The following is a 13029-nucleotide window of genomic DNA, read 5'->3' as shown; positions in this document are numbered from 1 at the left end:
CTTGGCCCAGCCGTCGCGGATGCCGCTGATGTCGAAGAGGAGGGGCGAGTGCTCCCAAAAGGGCCCCGTCTTGACGTCGTTGATGAAGCCGACGGCGGCGAAGTAGAGGTTGGCGGCGCGGCGGTCGGCATCGACGGCGTCGGGGCGGGCGACGTCGGCGGGGCGCGGGGCGCCGCGGACGGAGCCCTCTTGGGGCATCGGCGACGAGGCCGGCACGGCGCGGCTCAGCTGGGCGGAGCCGAGGATGTAGGGGAGGAAGGCGTGGTCGTCGAGGCCCCAGACGCCGTGGGAGCCGGCGGGCTCGAGAGTGTACGTCTTGATGAGGGTGCGGACGAGGGACAGGTAGGGGCCCAGGACGGCGAGTGCGATGAGGCGCTCCGTGTCGCCGGGTGACGAGGACGGGGAGGAGGGGAAGAAGTTGAGCTTGTAGAGGCCGCCGAGGAAGGCTAGGAAGGACAGCTCATGGCCGGTACCGTAGTCCAGACGCTGCGGGCTGCCGAAGGAACCGAGAAAGTAGGCCTGGAGCTCTGGCAGCGGGGAGGAGCCGCCAAAGTTGAGAATCTCGGGGGGCAGGAGATTGGTGAGGAGGGTTGGCGCGTGAGATTCGAGTAGCTTGGACCAGGTGCGGAAGCTAGCGTTGCCGAACCGGCGAGGGCCCGGATCCGGGGGCGCTTCGGTGATGAGGGCCTCTGACGAGCGGAGAAGTGACTGCAGAGCAAGGATCTGGGGCGGCAGGTCGGCGGCGGGGGGGACGGAGGTTGAGGGATACGTCTTGATGGATTCCTTTGTGGACGAAGTGGCGGGTATGAGCTCGGGGCAGAGAGAGCGGTTCAGCTGGAGGACGAAGGTCGTGATATCGCGGTGAGCCTTTGACTCGAGAAACGTAGAGACATCGGGGCCCTCGTTGATGCGCTTGACGGGGGGCTGAAAGGTGTGTGGTGTGGAGGGGTCGAGTTTTGTGAGGCAGGGATGAGGGGATGTGGCACCTGCGGGTGGCGGCGGGGGATCCATGGTGTGATGTGCACTCTCGTTCTCGTCTCTCAAAACTTGTTTCGTTTTGAGATGTCTGGTAGATGTACACTTGGTGTTGGTAAGACAGGTGCTATATCGGTGGCGTTGAGATGAAGGTCGCGATGCTGTGCTCCATGTTCAAGATGCGGGCAGCGATGAGAAGGGACCGACGTCAGGTGGGGGCTGACTCAGCAGTGCGAGCCACCCACAAAAGGACCCTCGAACGCGGTTGCCTTTCGCTTTTCAATGCAGCAACAGCCAGCCCCTTTTCTCCGTGTGACAGTATCAGCTCTCTTTTCTTATAGATAGGATTACTATAAAGACTACGTAATGCTAGGAGCTATTGCTTAGGTTAACAGCTATTCTAATATACTTGTAGTCTCTAGTCTCTAGTACATTAGATTTACTATACTAGTCTATGAAATAAACAAATAAATAATCAAAGTATAGGAGAATAAGAGATAGAATAAGGGAAATACATCTTAATATAATTGTTTCTATAATATTAGACCCGAGGGTGACCAGCCCCCTCCGGTACCTCCTTTGACTTTTAAGCGGCTACCCACGGGGCCCTAGAGCAGTGAAGCCATCCCACAATCTGCCGGACTCCCCTTCAGACCAAAATGGTCTTCTGTCACTACACTCCCTTCTTCGCAGCCAGCTCCTTGCGCATCCTCTTGAAATCCGGCATCGCCCACTTGGTCATCCACTCCGACTGCAGAGCTTCATTCACTGTGCACCGTTTCTCCGGCCTGTATTCGAGCATGGGCCGGATCTGGTCATGAATGCCCCCTTCTCATCCACGCGAACCATTTCTTGCCCCAACTCCTTGCGCCCGTTCTGTATGGCGCTATCAAATTCCGCATCCAGCGAAGCGACGCGCCTGTTTCTGAGGAGCTGGCCGTCTTCTGTGAAGTATTTGGAGCGTGTTTACCACCGCGCCCACCATTCGGGCGGCAATTGTCCCAGCGCCTCGACCGGTTGAGCTGTTGTCCGATCATTGAGCAAAAGTATGTTTCGAACAAGGATCTCTGGCCGATGACCGCCCCATATTGAACAGGCAAGGGCCCAGATCTCACTAGGGAACGAACGGGGTCGTTCTGGCTCAAATTGATCCTTGGGGGACGACAGTGAGGCGCTGTAGGGAAGGTAAACCTCGTCTCTTGGGAAGGGCAGAAGAATGTGCCGAATTCGGTAAGGAGAATTGCAGCATCCGAGAGTGAAATCTCCTCGCTGTTTTCCCCGAAGAAGGCTGGTAGAGTGGCAAAGGAGGGAAATGCCGACGGCGTCCAGAAATGGCTTGTCGTCGTCGGTTTCAACTTGCTCGCCCTCCGGTCCCCCCCCCATCCCTCGCGCAGCTCTTCGTCGCACAGGAGCTCAAAGCCTCTGGGCGCTGTGAGAAGGATGTTGCCGAGATGAAGATCTATGTCGGCCTGCGTCAGCTTCTGGCGCATACATGTCTTCCAATGAAGATTGGGGCTCACCTCCATGGATGATGCCGTTGCCGTGCAAGTAAGCAACTGCGAGCACGAGCTGCGCCGCAATGGCGCGCGCAACATGCAGATTCAGAGGGACAGAGACGGAATTTCGTTTCGACCTGCTCAGGCTGCCACTAGCAGCGGCAGTGACGAGGCAGGTATGGGTACCGTTCGGCCCTTGGACTTGGGGTGTGTCAAGCAGCGACGTGTGGAGAGTCCTTTCAATGAGACGAACAAAGAGAAACGCAGTGATGATACTTTGAACTCATCTTAGGCATACAACGCCAGCCTAACACAGTTATGTGGCTACTTCTTGGTGGGGTGGCCGGAACGTCGTCCTCTATAACCTCTCCAGTCATGTTGTTGAACCAATATTAGGGAATCCTGTGGTTAGGATGGTGATATCTGGGATATCTGGGATCCACAGCTCTCAGGAGCACGTGAACTACGGCTTACGTGATCGGTGAAGCAGACGGGTATATCTGATCCACGTAGGTAGTGGTAATTCAGAGATAGAATCAGAAGAAAAAAGAATCAACCATCACAAGCCTTATATCAGATACCCTACCTATTCAGAGCTCGCAAGCACAGCAGAAGCACTGGATTGGGGTTCACATAAGCAGTGAAGCCCTCTCAACACATGTAATATTTCAAAAGATCTAGAGCCCCCTTCTGAACTTCGATATTCTAGGATTAAAGTCTAACATCATGTGACCTCCCATTGCTACTGCCCCATGCTGACCGTTCCCTAGAGCCGGCACCCCTCGGAGTCCGCTCAGCTCCAGCCGCAGAGAGAGCTGACCCCGTGTGCGCCACTTCGTATCAAGGTAGAAGGCCTCCATTGCGAGTTGTTAATTCTTGATGCCATTGTGGTTCACCTCTCGGTGGTGTTGGCACGTTGAGATTCTCAGAGAACCCGGAGTCAGCGAATTCGAACCGCTTGTGGGGACGGAAGTAATCTGTGCCCTATTATTTTTACGTCTTTTGACGGTGATTACAAGACATGCTATTCTCAGACCTCAGTCCTCCTCAGTGCATTGTCAAACACGGTCATTTTCGCATTGCAAGCTCGGCTCAGCAACTTTGCACAAGCCCTCTGTTCTTTCTCCCGGCACCGGAGAAATCAATGCTATCAAATCCACCAAGGGTCGGAAAACTCGACGCACTTGTGTCCACTGTACTGAAACTGAATCTGTCGGCTTCCAGATCTGGAACATCGGCCGGAAGCATGCCGCTATACGTCTCGTCATCTCCGAGAGGCCATGGAAAAAGTGACCCTGCGTCGAGTATGGAGTCAACACTGGGGCTGCTGGCTGTGTTCCGGGTGGTCAACTCGAAGTTCTGAGGCCATTTGTCGATAACCATTGAGTCAGTGAAGTCATGGTCTGACAGCGCCGGCCCCGAGGTCATCTGCTCTGTGACTAGGGGGTAGGTGAATCTTGTCCCGGCCACCGCTGGGAATGTGGTAGGGTTTGTCATTTGGGTGGCTTGGCCTTCAAGCGGCTCAAGCCCAGACGATGATGTGGAAGACCCAAAGCATTCGCTGTGAAGACAATGGATGGAGTCATGATCGACGAGCTCGTTGTGGAGCTTGGCAAGGGCGGCAGAGGAATGCTGGGCGAGCTGCAGGTGTCGCACCGATTCCTCTCCAGAGGGGCAAAGCAGCCGCGGCATGGTGATAGAAAGGATTAGCTTGCTGGTTGGTGTCAGCATGTGCACCGGCAACAGGGCTGCTGCGAAGACTCACTGATAATAAATGTGAAGCGCACTGCGATGCACCAGGATGCAGGGCAGGACAGCGTCGCCGCCGTGTGAACCGTGTGACCTGGGGGAGTGCTGAAGAACCTCGGGCAGGTTCGTCATCCAGTAATCAAGGTCGGCAAAGCCTGTAAAGCGTTTGTCGTCGCGGGTGGGCTGAGAAACTCGGCCCCAAGTTTCCGCCGCACCCGGAGAAGCGCTCTGGGAGTCCATGGATGGAGACGGAGGGTTTCGGCCAGAGCAGAGCATAAGCCGTATTAGCTGAACAGAGAACATGGACAGGGTTGTCCTCTTCCCGAGCTCTTCTCCCGAAGACAGCTTGCAGATAGGGGACCGGAGCCCCACGTTGTAGTCCGCGAGCGTCAACAAGGGCACGTCGAACTCGTCAAGCTGAATTCTCGGGGGCCGCTGCTCTGACAACGCCACCAGCCGGTCTCGTAAGACGCAGCTCCACCAGCATCTTCGGCGCAGCGTTTCCTGTCGCCGGGTGAGCGGTGTGCTTGTCTGCAGATGCAGGCCCAATCCAGCAGCCTTGGACAAGGCCAAGCCGGACCAGTGCCACGCATCCTTGTCCTCGCCCGCGTCGCCGCGCCAGTATGACATGAGAAGGAACGTCTGGAGCAAAACCATGTTGTCCCGCTCGATATCCAAGGAATACAGGGTTCGAACCTTGAAGAATGCTTCGCGACGTGCGACCATTCGTGACGTGTACCCAGCCCTCCGGAGTAGCTCGGGAGAAGCGCAGGTGGTAGCTGCGAAGAGCATGGCTTGGAAGATGAGCCAGCTGATGCGAGTTCTGTGGGAGGGGGGTGATGGCTGGCCGTCGGCGTCTCGGCCGTGATAGATCTCCCAGAATTCCGTCTCGTCGATGAACGGCATGGTCGGGTGAATGTAGTCGAAGTAGCATTCGAGTAGATCCTCAAGGACGTCCCGCTTAGGCAGAGAAAAAGAACCCTTTTGTTTGAGGTAGGAATAATCCTCAGCCGAGACGCGCGACATGTCGCAAGTGAGATAAGACGGCGGAATCTCCAGCTGTTGGGGGCAAGAATTGCCCGGAGATGAATGCTTGTCATTCAAGAATGCCGCGGGGGACAGTCCCTGCGCGCCGTCGACTCCTGTCTCGGGATTGTTTTCGCTTGGCAAGCTGAGCGAGGATCTCCGGTGCTCGTGGAACCAGGCTTCCTCGAGAGACGCAAGCCTCGCGTCGTTCTCAGTGTTCGGGGAGGCTTCATGACATTCCCCTAAGCTGTCCGCGGGTGAGGAGCTGGTAGCCTGTTCTGGGCTTGGGACGATGGCAGTCTGCTTTGAAGTCTGCCTTTTGTTTTTTATGCACCCTCTCCTACCGCGGACTGGTTAGCTTGAGAGCTCTGCTGGACAGCTCCGCTCGAATACGGACTCACGTTCTCTTCTCGCAAGGCGCGCACTCAACGGAGTCAAGCCGGCAGTTGGTGCAGGGTGCTCCATGAGGGTGCACGTCGCATCTGACCTTTCTGCGCCTGCAGTTGCGACAGGCCAGCTTGGATCGTTTCTTGCCTCCTCGTCTTGGCTCCTCTTCGGCTGTCTCGATTTGCGGATGCGCCTTCGGTCCTGGTGAGTTGTTCACGTCTGCACCTAGCGTCTCGTTGACCATGGCGGCCTGTGAGAGGATCTCAGACTCCATTCTTGCAGAGGGTGGGGAAAGATGAAGTCGGAGCAAAGAAGATGAAACTCTGGTTGGTCCTCGATAAACTGCAAGGTAATCAGAGAAAAGCCACGAGTTCCGTAAAGACGGAGGACAAGGACAGTTCGATTTTGGCCCTCCGTCGGTCCGCGAATGTCTTTTGTCCCGAGATGCAGCATTACGCATCTCTCTGCTTCCACGGAGCCCACTCGCCATACACATAAACTACATCTGATTAGCGATCCCATGACCATAAGTCAGTGCTAAGCTTGAACAAGTGTGGTGACCTTTTAGCGCGTCATGACTGATGGCGATTGTGGAGATGACCGGCACTCCCCAACCCCAGGTTTATGTGATGAGCATCCGTTCCCCAACATCACGTCCGGTGGAGATGCGGGTTGATCAGTGCCACCGCATGCCCGTCCTGCCCACAGGCTACGCCGCCACCACTTAGACCCTAGACCCCGCGACGCGGGCTGCGACGCTTCCGATGTCTTCCGGCGGTCTCGAGCCATCATCTGGCAGAGTCTCGGAGGCTTGTGCACGTTGCCGTAGGCAAAAGCTATTACCCCGACGCAAGCCCTGCCATGTACTTTGTGCGTCCGCTCGGGTACAGTATGTTGTGTCACGCGCCAGGCGTCCCCAGAGAGTGTCTCCCCCCCTGGTCCGACAAGCCGTCCTGAACCATCCGTCGGAGAAGGTCTCACGGGTTGCCTTCTCGTTTTGTAGTACCCCACCGCGACCTGGGGGCCTGTCACGAACAGCTTGCCCCGTGTTGAACCAATATTAGGGGATTCCCTAGGGCGGTGATCAGGATGGTGATCACCGATATGGTGATCACCGTAGCTGTGGATTCACAGCACTCAGGAGCACGTGAATCATGGCTTACGTGATCGGTGAATCAGATGGGTATATCTGACTCACGTAGGTAGTGGTAAATCTGAGAGATAGCACCAATCACATCACAAGCCTTATATCACTTACCCTACCTATTCAGAGCTCGCAGGCACAGCCAAAGTACTGAATTGGGGTTCACATAAGCAGTGAAGCCCTCTCAACACCTCGCTTATTTGTCACAGTGACCTCATTGCCATCCAAATCCACAATGCAAATATAAGCCCAAAGATGATTTTGCAGTCAGCACCAAAGATCAAGAGATAGCCGAGATGTTGAGTATCGTTACATTCAAGTCTACAAGCTTACCAAAAGACGAGTTTTTCGACATGTTAAGCGAACAGTCATGAGTTGAACAAGTCTCCAGAACGAAGCAGATTCGAGTGGCAGAGATGAGAACCCAATATTTACTTGTGGATGCGAGACTGAGAGGCCCACGACTGTTTATTCAGGACATTCTTCGTCTTCCAGTTGAGTGCATCAAGATTCAGACGGCATGACATTTGGTTTGAGACATCAATCATTGGCCCAGCCTCCCTATCCTCTATGAGCTAGGCCCTCCTTCTCTGTTAGCAAGTGCCGACAAGCTTGCTTTGGGTGATCACAGTAGTCTCCTGCACCTGGATGGGGAATTGGGCACCCGAAACAGCCTGCCCGTTCATCGTGATCGTAAAGTCATTGAGTGCGACCAAAAGAGCTTCAGGGAGATGGATCTTTTCTCCGGAAGGTCCGGTGACGCTCATCTGAAGCAAGCCAGCGCCATCGAAGCCAGTCAACATCAACTCATGGAGAGTATCAGATTTGGAACTCGAACCGCTGCCCGCGGCAGTCAACCATGTCGTGTCGCATACAGTGTCACACAATATCATCTTTCATCTTCAAGATAAAGGGAGGGTCTCAATCATCAAGCACCAGCAGTGGATTTCCAAGCGACTTATAGCCCCTGTATTGGCTCAGCCACTGTTTCTCCTCCCACCTGAATCTCTGAAGATTGGTCTGCGAAGTTGCCGGATCGTCGACGATACTTGGGATTGGTCGGCATCTCAGTGAATAAATATATTTAATAGCGAATGCCGCTTCTTGGCGAGTGCTGAGTTCCTAGTGTGGCATTTCAAGACAATTCTATTCACATATCGGCGCTTAGACGGCAACCATCCCTCTATCGATTCCTTTCCTTTTTTTATATCTTTCCCTGGGCATGGTGGGTGACACCCTCACAGACGTTCCTGGACATGAAACAGCCGCCGTTTTTGGCCTCCATCCCTACGAGACATCCTTACCCCTTGCCGCAGCCTTTGCATTGGTCTTTGCAGCGTCAACCTCTTTGCACTTCTGGCAGGCTGTGAGGGAGCGAACATGGTTCTTTATCCCTTTCGTGGTTGGTGGTTGCTGTACATCCCTCTCCGAATCGATCCGATGCATGGCTTGACAACGGTGTTCACACGATGTGCTGTAGTCGAAACAGCCGGCTTCGTCGCGCGAGGCATCTTAGCGAGGGAGTCATATCCGGAATATTCCTTGATGCCGTGGCTCATGTGGAAAACCCTGTTTAAAAGCAGTTTCATGCTACCTGTAGCGGAGAGAGGTGGAATATGTAGTACTGTGACTTTAAATTGCAGGAATTGTGTTGATAGCGCTGGTGCAGTCAAGTCCCGACAACCAGCATTCCACCAATGGATACCCAATCAGCCTACGTGATGATTATCGCCAAAAACCGCTGCTGCATACATTGCATTGCTTATCCAACCCCCACAGAGGGAGGCAGTTCACTATGGTTTTGGCAGACTCTCCTTGATGAGCTCTTGCAACCAGCTGGGCCACCCTCTCACCGCACTCAGAAACGACAGCCTGCCCGGGATAATGATCTGACCTCCCCGCCGACTGAATATTTGCTTGACAACCGGGTTAGAAATGTCCTCCGGCTTCATCAATCCCCCCGACTGTTTTTCTAATGAAGCAGCACTTTGGGCGGTCATGTTGGTGCTCACATAGGCAGGGTGCACTATGGATGCGAGAACGCCGGGGGACTTGTATACGCTCTTGACTTCGGTGGCCAAGGACTCATAGAACGCTAGAGCACCGGCCTTTGTCGCTGTGTAGTCTGCCATGAGAGACATTCCTGTGAATGAGGCCATGCTCGCAACTGTAACGATGTGGCCCTTGTTCTTGATGATCATGTTCGGTAAGAACTCCTTGGTGGTTATCCAAAGCGACATGAGGTTTACGGCTATGATCTTTTGGAGGTAGTCGTCGGGCGTTTGGACAATCGAGTGGGGTTTCGCAATTCCGGCGTTATTGACGAGAATGGACGGATGGCCGAGAGTCTTCCGGATGGCGGTGGCAGTCTCGGCCACGGCGGCCGCAGATGTGATATCGCACTTCCAGTAGTTGATGTTGCGTTCCTGCTCCAGGTCGGGGGGGAGCGGCATGACGTCGAGGATGGCGACGATCACACCTTTCTTGACTAGGCCAAGAACGATGGATTTTCCGATACCGCTGCAGCCGCCGGTGACAACGGCAATTTCTCTGTTCCATTGCCAACCGCGCATCGGGGTAACACGCCAGTTGGTCGTTGCCCACGTGCTCATCATGCTGTTGAGAGTCTTGACGAGTCCCAACCCGAGAAGGACTCGCAGCACGGTGGTGGTGCCATTCCCGCGGAGGGAGTGTCCCATCACATCAAAACGGAGAAGGCGCTCGACGAGATGTGGGGGGCCGTATGCCAGAAAGGCGAGAAGAGATCCGGGCAGTACGGGATGAAGAGTCGCACTGATGGCACTTCCGGCCACGGTGAAGACAGGGACAGCCAAGCTGCTCATTTTGGTCAAGCGTAAATTGGGATTTCGAGAGAGGTATCCGGATCGACAATGAGACCAATACCAGGTCAGTCGGTTTAATCGATAGTTTATGGAAATGGATTTGATTTGATGAGGTAGTTGAAGATAGCAACAGCTCAATAAGGTACCTAAGGTATATGTACTTATCTGGCCACGATGTCTGCTTCGTATTGCAGTGTAAGTAAGGGTTCTTGCTTCCTCTGCCATCTGGGGCAGCTAAGCTGGAGGGATTGATTACCTTTCATGCCTCGGCTTTGTCTTTAGTTGGCGCTGACCCGGGCCGTCGGTGTGATTCGAGCGTCCTTGTCCGTGCTGTCGGGCGCGGATGCAGAGATGCAGCTGCGGCTGTCCAACTATCGAGTGCTACCCCAAATACTGCATGGGGTTAGAGAGGGAAAGGCGGCGTTAGCGTTAACGTCAACCCCGCAAAGTCTCCCCGCAAATCCTACCTGCACTAGTTCTTATCAGAGCCAATTTCCCGGGTTGATGATTAAGGAGTGCAGTGCAGGGGCTTTGTTGAACCAATATTAGGGAATCGCCTGAGGCGGTGATCACCGGGGCCGGGTTTCACAGCTCTCAGGAGCACGCGAATCACAACTTACATGATCGATGAATCAGATGGGTATATCTGACTCACGTACCTAGGTAGTGAATTCAGAGAGATAGCATTAATCACATCATAAGTCTTATATCACCTACCCTACCTAGGTATTCAGAGCTCGCAGGCATATCCAAAGTACTGAATTGGGGTTCACATAAGCAGTGAAGCCCTCTCAACAGGCTTTAAGTTAAGGAAATGCCTCAGCGGGGCAGGCCAACAGAAGAACAGCAGTCAACGAAAACGGGCATCGCAACAACACAACAAGAGGCCAAACAGGCCAGAGGACACACCATTTAATCAATCAATATAGCCTCTTTATGCTCTCCCAATATTACCCAATCGGCTATATGGGTTACACCTCGCCAAGGCCAAACTACACTACGCACTCCTGACTGCGTAAGGTTACCAATAATACAGTGTAGGTTAAAGCAGCTACGAATAAATCTACGACAGGTTTACAAGATGCACAAGCGCAGTTCGAGAGTTTCTATATGTAGTTTCAATCAAACAGGGTTGCATTGGACAAAATGGGGTGATATCCTATCTCTATGACGGTGTTGTTGTCTGCGCGGGAATGGGGGGGTCGGGATTTGAAAGAGCCCTGGTTTCGACCGCGACTCATCGTCGAAGCTCCAATCCCTTGGAGATGTCACTCCATCGGGCTCCCCAGATATCCACAGGGTAATTCCGCCTTCGGTTGAACGGGCCTTGACCTCCCTTCGGGAACACACTATCAGCATCCTTCACATACGTCGATGTCAGGTTGAACAACGACTCCTGCTTCATGTTCTCAGGATGCTGTACCCGTGGAATAGCTTCCGCAATTCCCTTTTCCTTCATCAGGCGCAACAACCGCACAAGCAGCGTAGCGGTGACCTCGGCCCCCAGTGTCCAGGCAGCATTCGCATACCCGAAGATAAACATCATGTTGGGCACGTCCTGGATCATGCAGTTTTGCCAAGAGAACTTGCTAGCGGGATCAATGGTCTGGCCGTCCACCGATACCTTGATGCCACCCGCGAACTGCAGCTTCAGCCCCGTGGCGGCCACAATGATGTCAGGTCGCAGAGTCTCTCCCGAAGTCAACAGGATCTCATCCGCGGTCACGGCTTTGATGGTGTCGGTGACAACACTGGCCTTGCCGGAACGGATGGCGGCGAAAAAGTCGCCATCGGGGGTCATACAGACCCGCTGCTGGAAGGGATTGTAGCTGGGGGTGAAGTGCGGATCGACGGAAACATTCGATGGAAGCTTCTTGGCTGCACCGTCTATGAGCGTCTTCCTAGTTTTCTTGGGGAAGTAACCGGCATAATAGTAGGCCGTGTAGAGGTACATCATGTACCTGAGGCGGAGGAATCGCCGAGCGTAAAATTCCGGGAGCACCAACTTGACGACTCTGGTCAGGAGGTCGGGCTTGGGGATGGCCCAGATGTAGCTTGGACTCCGCTGCAGCATCGTGACATGCTTCACCTCTTCGGCAACATTGGGTACGATGGTGATGGCAGTCGCTCCACTTCCAATGACAACCATGTTCTTGTTGGTATAGTCCAGGTCTTCAGGCCACCACTGGGGCTGGATGACAGTGCCAGCAAAGTTCTCCAGCCCCGGAATAGGGGCATGCATGGGCTCATGGTAGTCGTAGTATCCGGTTCCGAAGACTATGAATCGGGCCCGAATGGTCTTGACCTCATTGTCGACCTGCATAGTCATGTTCCAAGCCGAGCGCTTGGACGACCAGTCGATAGACAGGACTCTATGCTGAAATTTGATATGCTTGTCGATACCATGTTTCTCGACCGAGCTGTTCAGGTAGGAGATAATGTCGGAACGTGGAGCCAGAAGGGCCTCGCTTCCCCACGGGTTCCAGGAGAAGCCATAGCTGTAGGCGTCCGAGTCGGTTCGGATCCCAGGGAATCTCCAAAGATCCCAGGTTCCACCGATGGCATCTCTGGCCTCAAAAACGGTGTACGAAAGCCCCTTGGGTGCTTTGGTCTGAATGTAGTACGCCGTGTTGATGCCGGAGACGCCAGCTCCAATGACTGCGATGTCAAGGTCTACTTCAGTCGGGGAGTTAGACCCTGCATGGGTATCCGATTTATCGATTGTCATGGTTGCTTGTGGGAGTTGTAACAAAGTTGACTTGCATGCGTTGTAGAGATAATGATTTGCGAGAATCGTCGTATTCAGATATGACTGTGACAAGACAATTCCTTGATGTAAGGGGAGCTGCACATTTATGCTGCTCCTGGCGGCATCGGATCGCATCGGACCTCGAACTCCCCAGTCCTCAAGAAAGCATCCTTTGAAAGCGTGTATCGTGTCGAATCGAACGATGTGGACGGATAGTCTGTCGAGTCGGCCCAGCCGTGTCTCCGGTATGCCCCGGGCAGTTACTATCAGGGCCCTCACAATTATCCCGAAACTCCACCCCCCGCATCCCCGCCTCCGCATCCCCGCGTCTAGTTAATTTAGTTGCCAGTTGAATGGTAACTAACGAAAGGCAAAGGATTGTTAATTGACTCGCGTGACCACGGTCCTGGGTGGGTTGATTAGTGATGTGCCGACGGGGCTTGGAATCTGTGCACACACACGATCACTACATCCAAAACTGACTCCTTCCATGCCTCCCAAGGAACCTCGGCTACCAGGAAACAAGCTATGTGATTAGATGGTTTGAGTCGTGACCCCCAGGCCCCTAGCATTGTAGTACGATGGCGGCAGGGGAACTATCACATAAGTCTTGGAATTTTGGGGGTTTTCTCCTTGTTCAAGTTCTAGCTGCAGAAAGGT

General features: G+C 54.0%; 4 protein-coding genes across 4 annotated transcripts in view; all 4 read right to left on the bottom strand.

Moving 5' to 3' along the window:
- The window catches only part of VDAG_05470 (serine/threonine-protein phosphatase 2A activator 1), a gene marked incomplete at its 3' end in the record, with an annotated part of 1446 nt that extends 320 nt beyond the window's left edge, over positions 1–1126 (bottom strand). Inside the window, exon 1 of the mRNA XM_009652365.1 lies at positions 76–1126. Coding sequence (XP_009650660.1) covers positions 76–1011 — 936 coding nt within the window. The 5' untranslated portion in view covers positions 1012–1126. The remainder of the gene's footprint in view (positions 1–75) is intronic.
- Positions 1127–1648: 522 nt separating this feature from the next.
- Positions 1649–5246, bottom strand: VDAG_05469 (protein kinase domain-containing protein; the record flags this gene model as incomplete). The annotated part of the gene is made up of 5 exons (XM_009652364.1): positions 1649–1726; positions 2103–2434; positions 2496–2672; positions 3656–4185; positions 4237–5246. The coding sequence occupies 5 exons, from the start codon at positions 5244–5246 to the stop codon at positions 1649–1651; spliced, it is 2127 nt and encodes a 708-aa protein (XP_009650659.1).
- Positions 5247–8570: 3324 nt separating this feature from the next.
- VDAG_05468 (estradiol 17-beta-dehydrogenase) lies at positions 8571–9620 on the bottom strand (the record flags this gene model as incomplete). Its single annotated transcript, XM_009652363.1, has 1 exon — positions 8571–9620. One exon carries the CDS (start codon positions 9618–9620, stop codon positions 8571–8573), a length of 1050 nt encoding a protein of 349 aa, XP_009650658.1.
- A 1237-nt stretch (positions 9621–10857) lies between these two features.
- VDAG_05467 (monooxygenase) lies at positions 10858–12348 on the bottom strand (the record flags this gene model as incomplete). The annotated part of the gene is made up of 1 exon (XM_009652362.1): positions 10858–12348. The coding sequence occupies one exon, from the start codon at positions 12346–12348 to the stop codon at positions 10858–10860; it is 1491 nt and encodes a 496-aa protein (XP_009650657.1).
- Positions 12349–13029: the final 681 nt, after the last annotated feature.

The sequence above is a fragment of the Verticillium dahliae genome, genomic scaffold (genome assembly GCF_000150675.1).
Source record: "Verticillium dahliae VdLs.17 supercont1.10 genomic scaffold, whole genome shotgun sequence".
Lineage (NCBI taxonomy): Eukaryota > Fungi > Ascomycota > Sordariomycetes > Glomerellales > Plectosphaerellaceae > Verticillium > Verticillium dahliae.
The sequence above is the reverse complement of the archived record's forward strand: the minus strand, read 5'-3'. Positions and strand labels throughout refer to the sequence as shown.